The sequence below is a fragment of the Myxocyprinus asiaticus genome, chromosome 1 (assembly GCF_019703515.2).
Source record: "Myxocyprinus asiaticus isolate MX2 ecotype Aquarium Trade chromosome 1, UBuf_Myxa_2, whole genome shotgun sequence".
Lineage (NCBI taxonomy): Eukaryota > Metazoa > Chordata > Actinopteri > Cypriniformes > Catostomidae > Myxocyprinus > Myxocyprinus asiaticus.
In genome coordinates, this window is record NC_059344.1 from 62293510 (window position 1) to 62317776 (window position 24267).

A 24267-nucleotide genomic window follows, 5' to 3' on the forward strand; every position below is an offset into this window, starting at 1 on the left:
AGAATAAATTCAAATAAAATAAATAGCTAAATAAACATCAGTACTGTTTAGTATCACTCAAATGCTGACCATTTAAATAAAGAATAAATAAAAATAAAATAAATAGCTAAATAAACATCAGTACTGTTTAGTATCACTCAAATGCTGACCATTTAAATAAAGAATAAATTCAAATAAAATAAATAGCTAAATAAACATCAGTACTGTTTAGTATCACTCAATTGCTGACCATTTAAATAAAGAATAAATAAAAATAAAATAAATAGCTAAATAAACATCAGTACTGTTTAGTATCAGTCAATTGCTGACCATTTAAATAAAGAATAAATAAAAATAAAATAAATAGCTAAATAAACATCAGTACTGTTTAGTATCACTCAAATGCTGACCATTTAAATAAAGAATAAATAAAAATAAAATAAATAGCTAAATAAACATCAGTACTGTTTAGTATCACTCAAATGCTGACCATTTAAATAAAGAATAAATAGAAATAAAATAAATAGCTAAATAAATATCAGTACTGTATGTTCAGTATCAGTCAGTTGCTGACCATTAAAATAAAGAATAAATAAAAATACAATAAATAGCTAAATAAACATCAGTACTGTATGTTTAGTATCACTCAATTTCTGACCATTTAAATAAAGAATAAATACAAATACAATAAATAGCTAAATAAACATCAGTACTGTATGTTTAGTATCACTCAATTTCTGACCATTTAAATAAAGAATAAATAAAAATACAATAAATAGCTAAATAAACATCAGTACACCGTATTCTGCTATACAAGTTCAGGGGAAACTTTCAACGGTGGAAAACCAGACTTTTAAATATTACATTTTATAAACGCTACGACTGGAATTGTTCAGTTGAAGTGGGTACCAAACTGTGACTCCTGAACAAAACAGTTTGGTGAATACATGTTTATACATTTGCTTCCACTCAGCTGACAAGCAGTGAAAGTAGCTACATGGTTAGCTAGTTAGCTATAAGATCGTTGTCACAGAGAGTAAGAGATGGACATTGTTTATTTACTTTCCAGCATTGCATCTCACCAACTAGGTCACAACATAGCGTGAAATCAACACTCAACAGACACAATCCACCACTGCACCGTTGTCTACTGAGTTACAAAAAGATGCTCTGATGTTTACCTTTCAATCTGCTACGTTACTTATTGCACTGACAAACTATAGCTGGCAAACAGATGTGATAAACATGAGTGACATGGTTGTCAGGGACAGGGTTAACGTTATATTAGTTATATTGAAAAGGAAAAATTATGGGGTCATTGTTTAATAACTTTCTAGTATGTATTTCACAAACTAGTTAACAACTTACCGAGAAGACACCGCTAAACTCCGCACCGCTTAACTCCGCACTGTCTGCAGAACCAACGTCGGCTCAGCTCTGTAAACAATGGAGTCGGAGTGCACTCTGCTGGACAAGCTACGTAATGACACCAATTCTAAATCACCCCAAGCATTGTTTTCTGCATTATATGTTCTGGAAAAAAAAGTTTTCATATCTGCGTATATCGGAAAACATATACCCTGATACAGATATATTGGTGAAAGGCTAACATCGGCCGACCGATAAATCGGTCAGGCACTAATCAAAAGAGAGTACAAATAAATAAATTGTGCATGAAATGTATTTTAGTATGTTGGGTTTATTTTCTGTGTTTATTTATGCCAAATGAAAAAATAAAGAAATATATCATGAAATAATTAAGTACAAAATTGTGTCAGTCAATAAATAAAAGTGAGTACAATTATTTATTTATAAAAAATAAAAAAATGATAAATATGATGAAATACACATACCTTGTAAAAAAAAACACCTTGAAAACAAAATAAATATATCATGAAATAATTAAATACATAATGAAATGTTTTAGTTAATAAATAAGTGTAATCACAAGTGAGCACAACTACATAAATATGGTGTGAAATTCACTTATTTAAATATTTATGTAAAATGAAAAGTGACTTGTAATATGCCTTGAAATGAAATATGACATGAAATAAGCCTTGAAATTGTTGCTTTCACATATCAAAGTTATGAGGTCAGGATCTAAAGAATAATTTTGTTTTTGATGGGTGCATAGACTTGAATTGGTTATTGATGCCTAATGCAATATCAGGGATTGTAATTTGGTGAAATATTTCTATCAAACAGTTGTTTTAATGGCTGTTAATAAGTTGTTTTCCTTCCTTAGGCCCCTAAACCAGACCGCAAGAAGAGAAGGAAGAAGGACACTGATATTGTGAGTGAATCATAGTCAGAGACTGAACATTTCTGTTTTACATGTAACGAGAGTGACGCTGAGCTTTTCGTACAGGTGGAGGAACACAACGGCCACATCTTCAAGTCGACTCAGTACAGCATTCCTACCTATTGCGAGTACTGCTCATCCCTCATCTGGATGATGGACAAAGCGTGTGTCTGTAAACGTGAGTTTAATATCCTCATGAACTCAATTCAGCTTAATCAGATTGCTTACCAACAAACCAATGGCCTCTCGGCTTGAAGAGAGAACAATTTGCCTTTGTAAAGCAGGATGTTTTCTGCCATGTTACAGTGAGAGAGGAATGTTTGCTCCTGTTTAGAGTTTATTTTAGGTACCGCTTCATTCATGGTTTTCTTGTTTTTCTGTGTCGTGTGTTCTGACTTTGACTGAAAATGAGAATCAGTGTGATGTCTATGTCTTGTGCAGTGTGCCGGTATGCCTGTCACAGAAAGTGTTGTCAGAAAATGACCACCAAATGCAGCAAGAAGGTAAGGGATTTTTTCTTCTGGTTATTGCATTCATGTATGGCAGTCACTTGGTTTTAAAATGTGGTGGGAACAGTTTGAGGCATTGAGCTGGTTGTGACATGACAGAATGGTGAAGGCTTAGCTGAATGAAAACCATGAATAGTAATTAGATAATTAGGTTTTCCACAAATAATTTAAAGGAATAATTCTGTCATCATTTACTCAACTCTCATGTTGTTCCAGACCAGTTCGACTTACTTTCTTCTGTGGATCACAAAAGGGGATGTTAGGCAGAATGTATGCATCAGTCACCATTCACATTCATTGCATCTTTTTTCCATACTACAGAATTTTCATTTTGGGGTGAACTATACATTTAACATGGTCTTTTATTATAAATTAATAGTTTGTGTGATATATTGATACTAAAGATCTAGTATATTCTCTGTTGTAGGTATTTGTAGTAGAGCTCATTTCCAAGTCAAAACTGCAAACAAAAAAATTATAATTATAAATGTCTAAAAATAATTTAAACAATAATTTCAGTAGCACATGAAGTTGATGTTTTTCAATGTAAAACTAAGTTCTCCAGTGTTTGAGGGAGCAATCATTCCTGCTGACCATTTCGAATGCACTTGTGACATTTAATTTGATAACTTCATTCCTGTCAGTCCCAGGATTTTGTACAGCAGGTCAGTGGATAGATGCATTCATCAGTAACTGTACTTTATGACACATTGGTTTAGTGGTAATGTTTTCACTGTGAATACGAGGGGTTCACGTTCTAAACTGCCATATTCTTTATTTTTAATCATATATATATATATATATACACACACACAGTGGTGGCCAGAAGTTTGGAATAATGTACAGATTTTGCTCTTATGGAAAGAAATTGGTACTTTTATTCACCAAAGTGGCATTCAGTTGATCACAAGGATAGTCAGGACATTAATAACGTGAAAAATTACTATTACATTTATTCATTTGGCAGACATTTACTATTACAATTTGAAAACAAATGTTCAGAACTTCTTAAACTACTTCAAAGAGTTCTCATCAAAATATCCTCCACGTGCAGCAATGACAGCTTTGCAGATCCTTGACATTCTAGCTGTCAGTTTGTCCAGATACTCAGGTGACATTTCACCCCACACTTCCTGTAGCACTTGCCATAGATGTGGCTGTCTTGTCGGGCACTTCTTACGCACCTTACAGTCTAGCTGATCCCACAAAAGCTCAATGGGGTTAAGATCCATAACACTCTTTTCCAATTATCTGTTGTCCAATGTCCGTGTTTCTTTGCCCACTCTATCCTTTTCTTTTTGATTTTCTGTTTCAAAAGTGGCTTTTTCTTTGCAATTCTTCCCATAAGGCCTGCACCCCTGAGTCTTCTCTTTACTGTTGTACATGAAACTGGTGTTGAGCGGGCAGAATTCAATGAAGCTGTCAGCTGAGGACATGTGTGGTGTCTATTTCTCAAACTAGAGACTCTGATGTACTTATCCTCTTGTTTAGTTGTACATCTGACCTTCCACATCTCTTTCTGTCCTTGTTAGAGCCAGTTGTTCCTTTGTCTTTGAAGACTGTACTGTACACCTTTGTATTAAATCTTCAGTTTTTTGGCAATTTCAAGCATTGTATAGCCTTCATTCCTCAAAACAATGATTGACTGACGAGTTTCTAGAGAAAGCTGTTTCTTTTTTTGCCATTTTTGACCTAATATTGACCTTAAGACATGCCAGTCTATTGCATACTGTGGGAACTCAAAAACAAACACAAAGACAATGTTAAGCTTCATTTAATGAACCAAATAGCTTTTAGCTGTGTTTGATATAAGTGGTGGTGGCGTAGTGGGTTAAAGCACAGAACTGGATCCCCACAGCCACCACCATTGTGTCCTTGAGCAAGGCACTTTACTCCAGGTTGCTCCAGGGGGATTGTCCCTGTAATAAATGCACTGTAAGTCGCTTTGGATAAAAGTGTCTGCCAAATGCATAAATGTAAATGTAAATATAATGGCAAGTGATTTTCTAGTACCAAATTAGCAATTTTTGCATGCATGATTACTCAAGGATAAGGTGTTGGAGTGATGGCTGCTGTCTAGATTTGATCAAAAATTTCTTTTTTCAAACAGTGATGGTGCTGTTTTTTACATCAGTAATGTCCTGACTATACTTTGTGATCAGTTGAATGCCACTTTGGTGAATTAAAGTACCAATTTTCTTTCCGAAACAGCAAAATCTGTACATTATTCCAAACTTTTGGCCACCAGTATATATGTAAAATATATTTTACTGAACCAAAAGTACCGCTGTAGATCAGTGAGTATATATGAGCAGTATAGAGACACACACACACACACACATATATATATATATATATATATATATATATATAATATAAACTTTGTTTACCACTAATAAAACATAACAAAAACAAAAAAAGAATTAATTCTAGCGCTGGATCGACTGCTATTATAAAACTCAACTGAAAAATCCTGCTTAACAAATGGAGATTATTTCTGTGTATTGAATACATACCTGATGCTACCGATGTTATAAATTAGTTGGGAACAAATCAGCCATGGCAAAAAGTAAATGCCACCAATGCATTGATGTGATTTTGGCTTAAATAATAGATGGTGTCACTTACAGCATGTTCCTTTTTCCCCATGTGCAGTTTGACCCTGAGCTATCGGCAAGGCAGTTTGGTGTGGAGTTGTCCCGTCTTACCAACGACGAGCGAACGGTGCCTTTAGTGGTAGAGAAACTCATCAACTACATCGAAATGCATGGTGTCTATACAGAAGGCATCTACAGGAAGTCTGGATCCACCAATAAGATAAAGGAGCTGAAGCAGGGTCTGGATACAGGTACGACACCTAAGAGCGGATCCTATGTTTTGTTCTAGTGAATGCTGGGAAATAATGTGTACAAGTGTTTGATGTTTGCTGTTGTTCTCCCCTTAGATGTAAACAGCATGAATCTGGATGACTACAATATTCATGTGATTGCCGGTGTTTTCAAGCAGTGGTTGCGTGATTTGCCTAATCCTCTCATGACCTTTGAACTGTATGAGGAATTCTTGCGGGCCATGGGTAAGCAGCTTACACTATGTGCCCGTCAAGGGTGATTTTTTTTTTTTTTTTTTTGTTTTTTTTTCTAAATAAACCATCCCAAAAATTCTTCACTTATTTAATTCAATTTAGCAAATAAAATTAGCTTCTCCTCTTTTTGCCGGTAAACTGTGGCATATAATTGTTTATTTTAGAGGTTTTCAACATTTTCTTGACTTAAAGGGGGACCTATTACCATCTCAAGGACCCCAAATATGAAAATGCTAGAATTTCTTAGTAACACTATTTATTAACTTTCATTATATCATGGTCTACTCGAATGCAAATATTATTTACAAGAAATTTGATACACAGGTTATGTAATCTAAAGAACATAAGAAAACCATAAACTGATGGTAGTGATATTTACGTTCCTCTTGATCGGTCGATGAGTTCGGTGATGGCAACATCTTCCACTGGGCTCAGGGTCACGTTACAGTGGGGAAGGAGCTGGATTCCATTTCAACAGCCTTAGACACGAAGGAGCTGAGGAATGGGCACCGAGAGGGTTCTTGCAATCTGGAACAGGCAGATATACAGCCCTTATGTCGGTGCAAGATTCATCATCTGGAACACGCAGATGCCTGAAACTTGAAGAGAAGGTTTGCTTGCCAGAGCTAAACCTTGTCACTGTAGCTATCTCCCTGGTATAGGGATTCTGAACTTGCTGTTGCAGTAGTCTTGTAGTGAGACTTGACACTTGGTCGATCTTCTACTCTCTCTCTCTGTCTCTCCCTGTGAAGCGGAGACTCAGCACAAAGGTGGTTTGTATTCTGTTACATCTCATACCACTCGGGCCGGAGTTACAGTCTCCTTCAGAGACTCAGAATGAAGGTTTCATATTCTGTTTTGTCTCCTTTCTTTCTGGAGCGTAGACGCAGAACGCTGTATCTGTCATTGCATTTGATGTCGCATATTCTGTTATTGCCTCCTGGCTCGCCGGCCAGAGCCCAGAATTTTGGAGTATTACTGTTATTGCCACCAGGAGCGGAGACTCAGCACAAAGGTGGTTTGTATTCTGTTACATCTCCTACCATGCCAGCAAGAGATTCAGAATAAAGGTGTGGCCATCCGGAGGATAGTTTTATACCTTTCCGGTAAGGAGGAGATTAAGTTTGCCGCCTTACTATTTCAGGGTCATGATTGGCTGCTGACATCAGAGGGGGCCCACACAGTGTGGCTCACCCTTTCTTTTCTCTGTGTAACTCATTTGCATAGTGTAAGGTAGGGCTGGGTGATATGGCAAAAAAATCTCGATTTTTATCAAACTTATGGACATTCACTTTTTAAATGTACTCCAACATGATTAAAATTTGCATGTTCTTTATTAGAATGCAAGGCAACCTGGTTAGAGATATACAAGTTCTTTTCATTATAGGAAACAAAGGTGTGCAAGAAAAATGTACAAATTTGCATGTGTTGCAGTTGGTGTCCATGTTAGGAGTAAAAGTTTGTACATTTCTGTCTTTCTTTGTGGCTTATTTGTTCAGCTTTTACCACATGGCAAGTTAATGTTGCCTCAGGAGTTTAAGGAACTGTTATTATCCTTCATAGCCTAAATCCTAGGATGGGGGTTGAGATGTGCCAGAGGATTTTGCCGATACATTACCATTAATGGACCATTGAGAATTCCTTTTCCATGTGTTGTAGAATCTGGGGTCTTCTTTGCTGTCCTGTAAGAGATGTTTGGTAGTTGTCCAAACGGCTTATCCGATGGCTGTTTGGCAACTGTTTGTGCCGGTCCAATCAAAATGGGCCACTTTTCTGTCTTTGAGAGTCAGAAAGGGGCTCTGCAATGAACTGGCCCAGCAATAAACTGGCTGCATATTGCTAATTCAAAACCTGATCACCTCCACATGAATTTTCATTCTTTGTAGTGGATGGAAAAAGCCTTGATATGGATTCGCCTTCTTGCTGTCTGTTGTTCAGTACACTGTAACGTGTGCGATAAAGCCGTTTAATGCACAGGTAGTTCCAATCAGTTTTAATCACCATTCTACATTATATTAATGTACCTACTCTGCTGTCTTCCGTAATGAGACATTGCAAGAGTTTTATGCCTCTGTTCAAATGACCTCTGGACGTGCATGAAGAGTCCCAGAGCCAGGAATAATCATCACATCACAAAACAAAACATCAGCAAGTCATGCAATGCCGTCTTTAACCCCTTAAACCCTAAAGGCATTTTGATGTATTTCCGTCACCATACACAAAAGTAAGAGCTTATAACTAAAAAAAAATAAAATAAAAATAACAAAGAACGTCAGTTGCATGGTATACATTTTTAGAAAACCTTTCAAAATGTAAGAAAATATATTTTTCTTCTCTGTGGTAAAGATGCTGGCTACCACCCCTGGAGTTCGCTAGTTCGAATCCCAGGGCGTGCTGAGTGACTCCAGCCAGGTCTCCTAAGCAACCAAATTGGCCCGGTTGCTAGGGAGGGTGGAGTCACATGGGTTAACCTCCTCGCGATTGCTATAATGTGGTTCGTTCTCGGTGAAGTGCATGGTGAATTGAGCGTGGTTGCCGTGGTGGATGGTGTGAAGCCTCCACACGCACTATGTCTCCGTGGTAACGCGCTCAACAAGCCACGTGATAAGATGCGCGGGTTGACGATCTCAGACACGGAGGCAACTCACTACATGACCACGAGGACTTAAAAAGCACATTGGGAATTGGGCATTCCAAATTGGGAGAAAAAAAAGAAAAAAAAAAAAAGAAAATATATTTGGATCCTGCTCAGAGACTCTTATGCTACAACACACACAAAATATGAAAGCTAAAAAATTTACTTTTCAGTTATTCAGTTTGACATTATATCTTTTAGACAGAAAGTATGGATGTTCAAAAAATTTACTTTGATTTTGTACTCCAACATGTCAACTATACAAGGAAAAAATTTTGTTGATAGGACAAAGCAATCCAAAGTTATTGCATATGGAGTCATGCTTTTCAAGGTGGACTTATTTATCAAAGTGTCCAAAAAATCTCTCCAAACCATAATTAATATGTTTTATTGGATATTAAAACAGAATAACTGAAAACTATGAATGCTAACATATATATACACATATACATATATATATATATATATAGTCCAAAATGATAAATTTCAGAGCACATTGGCTTCTTTTTCCATAACTTATTCCATCACTCCAAAAATGTGCGTTGATTGCCCTCTTGTGTGCAGTCTATGTATGTGCGCTCTGGTTCTATTATTGACTCAACACTGAACATGTAACATGTGGATTGCCCAAATATGCAATCTGACACACCCTTGAGATTCAACACATCTATGACGTGAAGGGTCGTGTTGAGTGGGACGCTTCTAGAGAATACCGTTGCTATAGCAATCGCCATTAACGCTAACCATGGTAAGATGGTTTGAATTGTAATATGATAAACATCATCAGATATTGCTGTGCTGCTCAGAACACCCACTAGGGGTTGATCATGCATCGCTGACTGAAGCGCTGAATGTAGACTGTTTTATAAAACGCAGGTTTTGTAATTGTGCAAGGCCCTATTGCAATTTATTCTTAATTCAATCAATCGTGCAGCCTTAAAGGATACCGTACCGATGTCTCAGAGGTCAAAGTCTGGAGGTTTTAAAGAATTTTGAATGGTTTTCCCCTCATTGTGCACTGCAAGCGCCACTTTTACCACTATCTCGTCCGCAACGCTGGTTTTTCCTCATTAATGTGAAAATGACAAAGAATAGAAATGAAATATTACATGTTCTGAGGAGTGCAAACCCTTCTATATTATGTGGCTTTTATTATTTCTGGATTGAGTATTTAAATTCACAGCTTTTACAGTGTTTCGTACAGCTTTTTATTTAATTCATTCAAATAAATGTGATGTTATCGCTCTACTTTATCTCTGTCTGATTTAGAACAGGCAGAACTCTAGATCTAACAACCCATAGATAAAGTTAATCGTTACTGTAATTCTTCCAGTCAAAATGAGCACTGCAAAAATCAATGACAGCTGTAACAAATCAATGCTATCAAGTGACCATGGTATAAGAGAGATAATCCATGGCTAAGTGTGCGTTAAACGATGTGTGTGCACTTTGCATCAAGTGATTCTTCACCTCCACATCGTGCATTAAAATCATTTAACGCACACCTAGCCATGGATTATCCCTTACTTAATAACATTAACAAACATGATACGATTATAGTGAGTTAAACTAGTGTTGTCCTAGTTTCTCAATTAAATACCTTTACATCATTTCCCCTTATTTTTTATTTAAGTGCCATCTGACAGAGATAGACTTATTTAACAATAGTTTTACACAGAAAGAAGCAACCCAATAAAACAGATATGATGTAGTAGATTTATATTTGTTTAATAACAGTATTGCACTTTATAGAAGCAACCAAATCAACCAAAGATATGATATGAGGTTCCTTTTGAGGACAAAAAAATACAGAACAAATTAAGTTAATTTAAATGTTCTTTTTTTTTAATATTTAGAATATTTCTATATGAACACGTTAATTTTTTTTTATTAAAAACATAGAATTATGTATGCTTTATACAGTATATCAGTCCACGGACTACTTGCAGTATTTTCAAAATTCACAGACCCCCAGATGAAACCATTGGTTAAGATTAATCAGATATTTATAGAGGACACATAATGTTTGAACATGGTTGTTGATGTTTCTTCAGGTCTGCAGGACAAGAAAGAAGTTATTCGAGGTGTTTACTCTATAATTGACCAGCTCAGCAGAACTCACCTGAACACACTGGAGCGACTCATTTTCCATCTGGTCAGGTGAGAAACAATAACTGTCCTCCACACTAAAATAATATGTTCTAAAATATAATATATCCATACAGTTTGTAGTTTCACGGTATTCCACGGTTTTAAAACAGACGATTTTCATACCACTGGCATGTTTTCATTCACAGTATTGCATGAAAATACACCGATCAGCCACAACGTTTAAACCACCTGCCTAATATTGTGTAGGTCCCCCTCCTGCCGCCAAAACAGCGCCAACCAGCAACTCAGTATAGCATTCTGAGATGATATTCTTCTCACCACAATTGTACAGAGTGGTTATCTGAGTTACCGTAGACTTTGTCAGTTCAAACCAGTCTGGTCATTCTCTGTTGACCTCTCTCATCAACAAGGTGTTTCCATCCACAGAACTGCCGCTCACTGGATGTTTTTTTTTTTTTTTGGCACCATTCAGAGTAAATTCTAGAGACTGTTGTGCGTGAAAATCCCAGGAGATCAGCAGTTACAGAAATACTCAAACCAGCCCGTCTGGCACCAACAATCATCCATGCGATTATCTAATCAGCCAATCGTGTGGCAGCAGTGCAGTGCGTAAAATCATGCAGATACGGGTCAGGAGCTTCAGTTGATGTTCACATCATTCATGATTTCAGTGATTTGGACCGTGGAATGATTGTTGGTACCAGACGGGCTGGTTTGAGACATTTTGTAGTTTCTTTTATAATTTATTTGTCATGGGCAGCTCCATCAACTGGGAAATTTCCTTGGTCCTAATTCCTGCTCCAAAGCTGATTTGTATTTATTTTCTTTACACAGCATTTTCCCTTTCAGTGTGGCCAGAAAAATGACTAAATGCTGGAAACTTCTCACGTCAGGCCTTGTTAGGACAATTTATTAAACCATTCTGAGCTCTGTTTCTGCTGTCTACAGGATTGCCCTGCAGGAGGAGACCAACCGCATGTCTGCTAATGCGCTGGCCATCGTATTTGCTCCCTGCATCCTGCACTGCCCTGACACCATCGACCCTCTGCAGAGCGTTCAGGACATTGGCAAAACCACAGCGTAATGGTCAACTCTTACTTCTCACAGTCCGATAGGGCTAGTTCAGTCCTGCTACTAAAATTTACCACAGATTGTAGTGATTTTAAGCGAGTTTTAAGTGGTATTTAAACCAGAATATTCCTCAAAAGGTGCACTCAGCAATTTTGTTTATGTTGAGCTTGCTGTTATACCTACTTAGCAGTGTGGATGCAACATCATGCAAAAACAATAGTTTTTTAATTTAGATGACACTGTAGAAATGTGCTATTCACAGTCAGCTGTGATTTAATTTATTTTGCAACTGAAAGTCTGTGATAACAGGGAGCTACTGAGATAAAATAAGGCATGTGAACTTATCTTTCATTCTTCTGTAGAACACTAAAGAAACGTTGGGCAGAATGACAGCCTCAATACCCATTCACTTTCATGCATCTTTTATTTTTTCATACAATGAAAGTTAAGTCTGCCTAACATATCCTTTTGCTTAAGAAAGAAAGTCATACAAGTTTGGAACTACGTGAGGCTGAGAATTGTAATTTATTAAACTATTTCTTTAAGCTACATATATGACTGGATTCTCATGTGAGTGTGCATGATTTTAAACGTTTCTCAAAAATACTATTCAAGTTTTTAGGCGAAAACTTTTTTAAATGAGGAAATAAAATCACTGAGTGCACCTTTAAAGCACTGCTCTGACATTTACCACATTGTATTGTGTGTTATTTTCAAAGGTGTGTGGAGCTGGTCATTTGCGAGCAGATGAATAAGTACAAGGCCAGACTAAAGGACATCAGCACTCTGGAGTTTGCAGAGAACAAAGCCAAGAGCCGGTTAACGTTCATCCGTAGGTCCATGGTAAGAGTTTATCAGCTGAGAGTGATGGTCACATTTGTACAGACATCCACATAACCTATATACTGTATCCACACCACAACAATAATTATTTTATATATAATAATATAATCATTAATGTATTAAATCAGTTTGGTGAAAATTAAGCAGTGTTGGGTAAGTTACTCTAAAAAAGTATTTAATTACTAACTTTACTAAATTACTTTTTTTTTTCATGAAAAAGTAAATTAATTACAGTAATTAATTACTTAGTAATGCATTACACCCAAGTCTTAAATACATTAACAGAGGTTTTTGTTTTTTTGGTTTTGTTTTTTTGCTTGCTTGTTTAAACATTTCCCTCTGATCGTAAGGTTCAATTAAATTGTTTGGATATTTCTGTTGCTGGGTGATTATCGAATAAGAGTGCGATATGTGTGCGTTCTAGATCGAACGGGTGACGCACTGTTCTGTGTGCACTCTCGGGGGTTATGAATAATTTCAGCGCTCTGAGCGGTTGTGAAAGCAAAGTGCTGCAGATTCACACATTTGCGCAATTATAAACATCTGTAACCGCTACAAGTTTTTATATAAATCTAAAAAAGTGACACCGTATATCACAGTAGAGGAGATGACAGCGTTTCACCAGATTTGCAATGAGGAACAATGTAAAATACTACACTTTCCGTCAAAATAAAGGCTCCCTGTCCACCAAAATAAAAGCTCCAGGTAAATGTGAATTATATACAACAGAAATATATTACTCCTATATATAAAGCAAATCTTCCCCTCAAAATAAATATAATTCTGTACTATATTATAGTATTAAACATGACCGGGACCCACAATAATATAATAAAATAATATTTAAATGGGTTCCAAATGAATGTAGATTTAGTTTTTGCACATCTTGTGAAATCACAAATTTAGTAAAAATATATGTAAGTACATAATGCTTTTTTTATTATTATTTAAAAAAAAATTTTTTTTAGATCTATTGTATTGCTGTATTGGCGCAAATAAATGAAAATTATTAAATATAATTTCTCCTTGTGTTTATTTAGTGAAAAACTGCAGAATTCATGCCTTAAGCTTAACTAGATTTTTATTTAATGTATTTCGTTGAAAGGACAGATTCCATTTCAGAGCAAAAATTTAATTATCGAGATATCAATCGAAAAAAAAGTCAATAGGCTGAAATAAAAAATAAAAATCTGTGCTAGGCTAACCACAGAGCATAGCCCAACGCCCTGTTCACACCGCTAGTAGCACAGAGTGACAAAGAGACATGCTCATTATTTTCAACGAGAGCAGAGTGACTTCCGACAACATGAGGAACAGAGGTCATTAGCGACAAGATGTGGACGACACGACAAAGTTGAGAAAAGTTTATGCAAATGACGAGCGATATTCGGGAGCGACTACCAATAAGAGAGAAGGCAGTGGAGCTCACGTCACCCGTCTGCTGTGAGCGTGAGATACTGGAGACATGCAGGCAAGACGGAGAATTTGAACGTTTCTGTGAGCGATCTCAATGTTCTATATCATTTGACTGTAACCACATACATGGATATGGGCTAATAAAATTATGCGTGGAAAACCGTGTCGGCATTCTGAGTGCGTTTGATTCATTCATATTGATAGATGGTTCGTCTTTTTCATGAAATGATGCATTGAGCACTGCTGCAAGTTATAGAAAATGCTCTCCGCTGCAGAGTGTTCATTTTTAGAGGCAAGAGAACTGATTCCTTGTCAAATTAGAATGATATATTAGTTTTACTGGCAGTATCATCTAAAATCAGCATTTCAAAAGCTACTGTGGCCAGACGTGCAGTCCACCAATAACGTTAGAGCGACATCAGAAGGAATGCCCTCTAGTGACTTCATAGAACAGAGACTAGCGACACCAAGCAACAATGTCTTTGGCAGTGCGAACACGGCTCAAGTAACGTTACTAGCACTTGCGGAAGTCGTCTCCAGCTCTGCTAAAAAGCCCTGAAAAAGCAACTGCTTCGTTGCGGGCTGAAGTTATGTAGAAGAACAGAACAGTGGTAATGGGACACTCAGAGTTTGGACAAAGGTACTTGCCAGCTTTTTCAAACAGTGTTCTGACACAGATATAGCAAGAAGTTTCACATGACGTGCAGGTCTTTATTTTATTTTTTTTTTAAAACCTTAAAAAAACTTTTTAAAAAGTATTCAAATGGAAGTGCTGATACCTGCAGATACCCTGATTAGGGATGTGCACGAGTATTCGACTAATCGAGTAATTGCTCTGCACCAGTAATCGACTATTAAAAACACTACTTGAATATCGCAAATTGATTTTCCTTTGCATATTTGCTTGCCGTGAGCAACACTGAATTGTTCTGTACTTCCCCTCTGAATCTCTTACCGAGTCTCGCCGTTACAACTGAGTCCACTGGGGGCGCTGTGGATATGTGTCATCGAGGAGTTGGATGAGAGAAGGAGATATCATGGCATCTGTGCTCAATTGTAAAGCCAAGTGTGACAATATTTGTAATATTTTCATTCTTATTGAATTCTACTTTATTGGTATTCAGTTTTTCTTGGAGTCATGCAAACGAATGGACGAGGATCTGCTTTTATTGGTGGAAAGAAAATGCGAAGCGGTACAAGAAACTCAGAAGGTTATCAGACCAGTATGCATGTATGTGTGTTATCTTAACTCTGGCAGAGAGCATTTTATAAAAAGCCAAGTTCACCACTTATTTTCTGAATAATAACATCTGAAATGTAAAAAAATACAATAGCCTTTATGTAGACTCGTAAATTACCCTAATGCCATCAGTATTGGTTTCTATGTAAGTACAGTACATGTGACAAAAATTGCATCATCAGCACAGTACACACAGACTGTCCTTGTGCAACCTAGATTTTCTAGACATGTGGACAGTCCATGTGGGTGCACTGTCTGTCCAGACGGCTGCAATTGACTGAGCTAAAGAGTGTCACAAAGCAGTCATAGTGTGCATGCATCAGATGCGTCCGTTTGGGTTCTCAGTTAAAGAGTATACTTTGAAAGGCTGAGCACTCGACCATGCATCAGACATATTGGCATGTGGAAAACAAAGTATATCCTAGCCTTTAGTCATCTCTGCTCTGTCACTAACCCCTTTCTCTTCTCTCCCATATCCTTCTACCTTCCCTATCCTCTGTGATCCAGAAACCCATAATAATCGCTGTTAGATTTATGAGCATAACCCACAGTGCTGCAGTGGTATGTATTTACAGCATGTAATTATAAGCCGTTCTCCAGTGTCATCATGGATGCCACGTCCCAGCACTGTGCAGTCTGTCTGTCCTCATTATCGTGGCATATGGACGCTTAAGTGAAAAACTCTATTTATTCATCCTAACAAAATGACCTCTTCTACATTTCTTTTGCCATTATGTTGCATTTTATTTTTAGATGAATGTTTCTTTGGCATCCACTCTCATTTCATACTTTTTTCTTTTCTTTTCGTTTTTTTTTTTTTTTTTTTTTGGCTCCTCCATTTGGTGATAAGCAGTCAAATTCATTCAGAAAGGTAACAGATTACTTGTGCTGATGTGAGGCTGTGTCAGGGTCAGAAATTAAAGGAATATTCCAGGTTCAATGCAAGTTGAGCTCAATCGACAGCATTTGTGGCATAATGTTGATTACCACAAAAATGTATTTGGACTTGTCCCTCCTTTTCTTTCAAAAAAAAAAGCACAATTCTGGATTACAGTGAGGAATTTACAATGGAAGTGAATGGGGGCCAATCCGTAAACGTAAAACTACTCACTTTTAGTAGCCACTAGACGTAAACAATATACATGTAAACATGATTTTAGTGTGATAACATCACGTACTAAACTTTTCTGTTTAAAGTTATAGCCACTTTTACAACTACATTACCATGATGATGTAAAGTCAACAAACCCTAAAACCCTAAAATTACTGTAAAAATGACGATTTAAACAACTTTACAGCTCAAAAAATACATTTTTAACGAAGATTTAATGTAAGTGCTTTTATAAAATTATAAACTTCACTTTTCTGCCTTTTAAACCCTCCAAAAATTGGCCCCATTCACTTGCATTGTAAGTGTCTCACTGTAAGCTCGATTTTTGCTTTTTTAAATAAAAGGAGTGATGAGTCAAAATAAATTTTTGTGGTAATCAACATTATGCCACCAAAGCTGTTGATTGAGCTTAACTTGTATTGAACCCGGAATATTCCTTTATTCCTTTAATGGAAGTGACAGAAATGCCCCTGATATTCAAAATGAAGGGGCAAAACATGTTCCCATTATGAATTCCCTCTTAACATCTTGTATTTTTTCCTAATAATTTATTCTAAGCCTAATATATACTATGACAAAATGTGATTGGATGCTGATTTAAATTTATAGGTAACAACCCTACTGAATTAAAGAGGAGTAATATAAGGGCAAGACAGTGATTTAAAAAAATAAAAATCCCTAAAAATCAGATCAAAGGGGCAAATATTGCCCCAGAGAAAAAAGAAATATTCAGATGATCTACTGCATCCAGCAAGATTCAGAAGTGCGCATCCACTGGACACTTCACTATCATCTTCACTAAGGGGATGTCTCATTCAAAGTGCTGAATTAAAAAAAACGGTGGAGAACTGCTAATCGGGTATCTCTTTTCAACTGTAAGTGCTGTATATATATAACAGGAAAGTTGTTCCTTGTTGTTACATTGTACTCGTTTTACAAAACCAGTTAATTATTTTCATACACCGACCAGCCACAACATTAAAATCACCTGCCTAATATTGTGTAGGTCCCCCTCGCCAAAACAGCGCCAGCCCGCATCTCAGAATAGCATTCTGAGATGATATTCTTCTCACCACAATTGTACAGAGTGGTTATCTGAGTTACTGTAGACTTTGTCAGTTCAAACCAGTCTGGCCATTCTCTGTTGACCTCTCTCATCAACAAGGCGTTTCCGTCCACAGAACTGCCGCTCACTGGATGTTTTTTGTTTTTGGCACCATTCAGAGTAAATTCTAGAGACAGTTTTGTGTGAAAATCCCAGGAGATCCAAATCACTAAGATCAAAATTTTTCCCCATTCTGATGGTTGATGTGAACATCAACTGAAGCTCCTGACCCGTATCTGCATGATTTTACGCACTGAACTGCTGCCACACGATTGGCTGATTAGATATTCGCATGGATGATTGTTGGTGTCAGACGGGCTGGTTTGAGTATTTCTGTAACTGCTGATCTCCTGGGATTTTCACACACAACAGTCTCTAGAATGTACTCAGAATGGTGCTAAAAACAAAAAAACATCTAGTGAGCGGCAGTTCTGCGGACGGATACGCCTTGTTGATGAGAGAGGTCAACAGAGAATGGCCAGACTGGTTCAAACTGACAAAGTCTACGGTAACTCAGATAACCGCTCTGTACAATTGTTGTGAGAAGAATATCATCTCAGAATGCTATTCTGAGATTCGGGTTGGTGCTGTTTTGGCAGCACGAGGGGGACCTACACAATATTAGGCAGGTGATTTTAATGTTGTTGCTGATCGGTGTATATTTGGGTCATGAGACAATGGCCACATTCCCGGATAAAGCATGTCCGGGAATGTATTCATACTTTTCACCTGCATACCTAAAGAATGTACTTTATTAACGGCCGAGATGTACGCTCTTCATCAAATGTAGTACACACTCTTCAAGTACGCAATTTCGGTTACAGCCTCTGTCATCATTTACTCATCCTCATGTTGTTGCAAACCCATTTTAACTCAGGGATTTTTTTTGCAGTGAAAGTGAATTGTGACGGGGCAAATATTCTGCCTTACATCTCTTTTTATGGAAGAAAGAAAGTCATATGAGTTAGGAATGTAAAGAGGATGAGTTAATGACAGAATTTTTATTTTTGAGTGAACTATCCTTCAGATGTCTTCTTAATATCTATGAATACCACTTCTCATAAGTGTCATGCTTTGTGTTGTGTTTTGATTGATAGGGTAAAGGTCAAGTACACAGGGTGAGATATCAAACACCATCTCCTCCAGTAAGTCTGCGACCTCCGACCGCTCCGGAGGTGATGCAGGAGAGCGGAGAGGAGGAAGCTGGCAGAGATCCGGAGGTCTCTGAGCAACAGCAGGTCGCCATGCAGCAGGAAGAGAGAGTTCTGACTGAACAGATTGAAAACCTGCAGAAAGAGAAGTAAGCCGAGTAGCTTTAGCGTTTCTAATCTAGTGGTTGGAATGGGTTTTTAATGGCCGAGACCGATATCTAGGATGGCCGAGATAAATGCTGATAAACTTACAATTGAACCACAGCAAATCAGATATACACAAATTTTCTAAAATGAAACAAACACATATTTTAACACAATATTCACTCAAATTGGCATAAACTTAAAAAGAAAGCATTGACTATCCATTGACAGATCTATTAGTAGATTTTGGAACTAACACAAGGGAATGTTACCACTTGCCGATAATCGCAAAATGGCCAAATATCGCCGATATATTGGTCTATCGCTACTCTGATCACATATAAATTAGCTTCGAAATTAAAGCTGAAGTGTGTGATTTCTGCACCATTAGCATCACCAAATGTTATTGCAAAAATAATCAGTTTTCAAATGGATTCCAGAAAACTCCCCCCATCTTCCATTAGTTGTACACAGATAGTCCCGTCCCAAACTCACACCATTGGTTAAGTCTATCTTGCTGTGTCAGGCTGGACAGGCCACTCAAACAAACAGTAGAATGTTTTTATAGTGCCACAGTGGTAAACCTTTAGATGAAATCAACCTACAAATGGTTTACTTTTAGTTGACTCTGCATATTAAGCTGGGATATGAAAAAAAATTGCGCACTTCAGCTTTAAGGTAAAAGGATACACTAATAATGGGTCTCATTCATGAAACTTTTGTTAGTATACGAGTACATTGGGAGTAATTTACATGTAAAATGAACCTTCCCGAAAACTTTCCTCCGAATTCACAAACGCTGCGTACACCCTAGATTTGTTTGTTAAATGTATGTTATTGAATTTCAAACATTCTTAAAAAGGGGGCTGTGCACGTTCATTCACGATTATCATAATCCACGCCCATGAAAACGCCATATTAGGAAGGCATCAGACTCACTAGTAAATGCTTTTAACATCGTTGCGGAACAGTATCAGTATAAAACATGGTTTTTAAGAATGAAGTGCATTTACATAGTAAAATTTTGATTTCAAAAACACAATAGCATCTCAAAGAAAGTGAGGAAATTACTGTGATAGCACGTGTTTGCTGTCATAAGAGGCTCTTTTGTGAATCAAACAGTCCAAGAGGTCAATAAAAATGGTTTAACGTTCTGTTAAGCTTTAGTGTAAAACATGTTCAGTTCACGCTGGCAGGAGGATGTCCATCACCATTAACCTGGTTCTCGGGTAAATCAGGATGCTAACCTCTCACAATGTGTTTATGGGTTTAATAGCATTAGCATTAACCATACCTTATCAACTGAACGTGATTTATCGATGTCTATTCTGAATTATGAAACCTATATTATAGAGTTCAAATCAAACTGTCCAAGCAGTTTTTTGTTTTTGTTGAGAAAATCAAACACAGACCGCATCTTCCTACGACCTTTTCGCCCTATGCCAAGCACTTCTGCTGGAAAAAAAATAACAAATAATCATATAGAATGTATGAAGCAGAGTTGGGAATAAATTATTCTTTGACTTAATAAATCTTTGCTTGCATCTTTGCTATCTATAAATATATATGTTTAAAAAACAACAAAAAATCAACAACAAACCTCTTTTTAGGGTGCTTTCACACTAGCACTTTTGGTGTGCACCCAAGTTCGAATGACGTTTGTTTGGGTGATGTGAACGCTATTTTCCAAATCAGTCGTGCCAAACCGCAGAAGTGAACCTCTATTGATGACGGATAATTCCCGTTTTTGCAGACTCCCGATCGCAATTATTATGGTTTAATGCCTTTCTCATACCTGCTTGTTTCCAAATAAATCACCTTCAGAGAGACAGCTCACATTCTTCACATCTCTTGCAACACATCCAGCAGACAAACGCTAATATTCTTCACATCATTGCACATTCAGTGCATCCGTGACAGAAAAATATAATTGTCATTTTGTTCATGTAAAGTTTTGGTGGTAAATCCAAAGAGACGAATACATTAATAACACAGCGAAGCTGATGTCTTCTTGAGTTGTTGCTTAGTTACATTGGTAAAGAGCTGCTGTTTTTACTCACTAAGAACAGAGACCAGCGGGGGGAGGGAACAAACTCTGGTTCGGTCCAAGCAATCTAACCAAGTGTGAAAGCAACCTTAGTAAATTTGTTTGTTAAAGGGATAGTTCACCCAAAAATTAAAATCCTCTCATGATTTACTCACCCTGCTGGTATCCCAGATGTGTGTGACTTTCTTTCTTCTGCAGAACACAAAGGAAGATTTTTAGGAAAATATTCCAGCTCTGTAGGTCCATAAAATGCAAGTGAATGGGTGCCAACATCTTTAATCTCCAAAATCCACATAAAGTGAGGGTAAAAGTAATCCAAACGACTCCAGTGGTCTTCAGAAGCAATGTGATAGGTGTGGGTGACAAACAGATAAATTTTTAAGTATTTTTTTTTTTTTTTTATAAATTCTCCTCCCTGCCCAGAAGGGGGTGATATGCACGAAGAATGTGAATCACCAAAAATAGAAGGAGAATGTAAAAGTGAAAGTTAAAGTGGAGATTGACTGAGCCTACATATTGATCTGTTTCTCACCTACACCTATCATATCGCTTCTGAAGACATGGATTAAACCACCACAGTCGTCTGGAGTACTTTTATGTTGCCATTATGTGGATTTTGGAACTTTAAAATGTTGGCACCCATTCACTTGCATTGTATGGACCTACAGAGCTGAAATGTTCTTCCAAAAATCTTTGTGTTCTGCAGAAGAAAGAAAGTCATACACATCTGGGATGGCATGAGGGTGAGTAAATGATGAGAGAATTTTCATTTTTGGGTGAACTATTCATTTAAGATTAATTTCACTCATTCAATTATTAGTAAATTTTTTTATTTACTTATTTCATTTCACATCTATCAAGATGTAATCACAGTTTGCCTGAAGGAACACAAAACGTTTCAGATGTCTTACACATGATTTACACGTGGTCAGGAGCAGGTGTAAATTGTGTTCGTACCAACTAACATTTTGAAAATACGAATACGAAAATAGGTGTGAGGCCAAATGAGTGCTTATTTGGAATGGCATACTACCATAGTACTCAACACTGTTTGCGCAATATGCTTCATATATACTCTGCACAATATGCTTTTACGTATATTTTATTTACACACCATGCAGCATTCATGGAATACCCAGATGATCTACTACAATTGCCAAAATGTGCTGTACACTGTCCAATGTGATGAATAAAAGGAATGATATCAACCTTGATTTTTAGCATTTCCTCTTTGACTCCAAAGACTGCTAAAAATTAAGACATTTTTACTTAAAATTGTATCAAAAATGCAAAATGATCACATTGATCACAAGGTAATTTTCGAGATGCCAGTCACTGAAGTAAACGTGTAACTAATTGAAGTCATATGACAACAGTGTTGCATTGGAAAACTTGAATTCTGATTGGTCAGCTGCTGAATTCTGTGGTCAGAATGTCAGAGCGTCATCCCAGGCAACTGATTTCCTACATAGCTGTGCTACATTCATATCACTTGTGCCATTCCATCTTCACTTTCTTATTACAATAAAATAATTTCAACTCAAATGAGTACTTTGCGTCAGGTCTTGGTAAAGTTTTTGGGGGTTATTTTTCGATAATGACCGGCTGACTGTACATTATCCCTTACATGCTGTATACTAATACAGTATTTTTGGAAAATAGTATGCAATGTGCAGTAGTAAGCAGTACATTGGCATTTAATTCCAAACAGAAATAAAGCTCGAGTTTTGTTTGATGTTCATCTCTAAAGGGAGGAGTTGACGTTTGAGATGCTGGCTCTGGAGCCGCGAGCGTCAGATGATGAGACGCTGGAGTCGGAGGCCTCCATAGGCACAGCAGACAGTTCTGAAAACCTCAACGTGGACTCTGAGGGAGCCGCCTCGGACTTCTCTGGTGAGTCACTCTGTTTATATGGTATCTGCTCAATAGTGCTGCAGAGACTACTTTGAAACAAGTCTCCCGAGCTCAAAGACACTCAATATTTTTTCTGTAGGAAAACCATATTCAAGCTTACCCTTTTAAAAAAAAGTAGTTCACTATAATACAAGTTACTATTAAAAGTAGATAACTAGTGTACATTAAAGCCAGGGGGTTTGAAACTGGGGTCCGGTGACCTCCCAGTTCACCGCAAGGGGTTGCTAGGGGGTCTGTGAAACAGTTTAGAGAAAAAAAGTGTTTTTTTTTTTTTTTTTTAAAGTTAACATTTGACATAATTACAGTTTCATTCTGCTTTCTACAGACAGGTCAGAAATCATGAGGTTAATCAGGACTATTTAATTCTAATGACAGTGATAGATTTTAACAGTATTAAATTAAAACAAATCCACATATAGTTTTGTGCAAAAAAAAATATATATATATATAGAAGTGTTTATCTCACCTTCCTTGCAATGTACATACTTTCAAAAATAGATTGTACTTGTGTTGTGATTGTACAGTGCAAAGCGCTGAATCTAATATACTAATATTGTGTAGTAAAAATATACACTGTCAACTTAATACAGACTAAATAATTTTTAGATAATTATTAATAAATTATTTTGTCTTTAGTGCATAACAACATAAAAGCCAGTTATTCAAGTTTGCAAACAACATGTTGTCTTTATATTATCACACTTACGGGGTCCTGGGTAGCTCAGCGAGTAAAGACACTGACTACCACCCCTGGAGTTGCGAATTCAAATCCAGGGTGCTGAGGGACGCCAGCCAGGCCTCCTAAGCAACCAAATTGGCCCGGTTGCTAGGAAGGGTAGGGTCACATGGGGTAACCTCCTTGTGGTCGCCATAAAGTGGTTCTCGCTCTTGGTGGGGCGCGTGGTGAGTTGTGTGAAGCCTCCACACGTGCTAGGTCTCCGCAATAACGCGCTCAACAAGCCACGTGATAAGATGTGCGGGTTGACGGTCTCAGACGCGGAGGCAACTGAGATTCGTCCTCCGCCACCCGGATTGAGGCGAGTCACTACGCCACCATGAGGACTTAAAAGCGCATTGGGAATTGGGCATTCCAAATTGGGGAGAAAAAGGGGAGAAAATAAAATATATATATATATATAAAATATCACACTATTTTTGTGACACAGTATAAATGTGACTTTATACATTAAAATAAATAGCTGGGGGTTCTCACAAGTGGATCATCATATTTGGGGGACCTTGGCATCGAAAAGTTTGAAAACCACTACATTAAAGCTTTTAAGCAGGCAGTGTCTTTTTAAATATATTACAGTCCAATGGAATAATTTATTTTGCAGTCAATATTTGAGTAGTGTTTATTTGCCACAAAAAACAATGTGGATCTCAGAGTGACAACATTAAACATAAATGTTCACAAAATATGCCTAAAAACTAGAAAACAATAGATTTCTAAATATGTCAATAAAAGACAAAATGCAGAAGGACATTCGTATAACGGAAAACATTTGTGAATCTTTTTTTAACTAGGTCATTAAATCATTCGAATTAACCGATTCACTTAAAGTAATTGGACTTCTTAAAGGAATGTTCCGGGTTCAATACA

At 37.1% G+C, this 24267-nt stretch overlaps 1 protein-coding gene across 2 annotated transcripts in view; it reads left to right on the plus strand.

The window, feature by feature from the left end:
• LOC127441974 (unconventional myosin-IXAa-like) overlaps positions 1–24267 on the plus strand; it is a 229018-nt gene that overhangs the window by 199017 nt on the left and 5734 nt on the right. For both annotated transcript variants that reach the window (XM_051699623.1, XM_051699711.1), the window contains 10 exons: positions 2228–2275; positions 2351–2462; positions 2726–2787; positions 5449–5641; positions 5738–5866; positions 10565–10670; positions 11571–11702; positions 12413–12536; positions 18506–18708; positions 22501–22643. In XM_051699623.1, the coding sequence (XP_051555583.1) occupies positions 2228–2275; positions 2351–2462; positions 2726–2787; positions 5449–5641; positions 5738–5866; positions 10565–10670; positions 11571–11702; positions 12413–12536; positions 18506–18708; positions 22501–22643 (1252 nt within the window). The remainder of the gene's footprint in view (positions 1–2227; positions 2276–2350; positions 2463–2725; positions 2788–5448; positions 5642–5737; positions 5867–10564; positions 10671–11570; positions 11703–12412; positions 12537–18505; positions 18709–22500; positions 22644–24267) is intronic.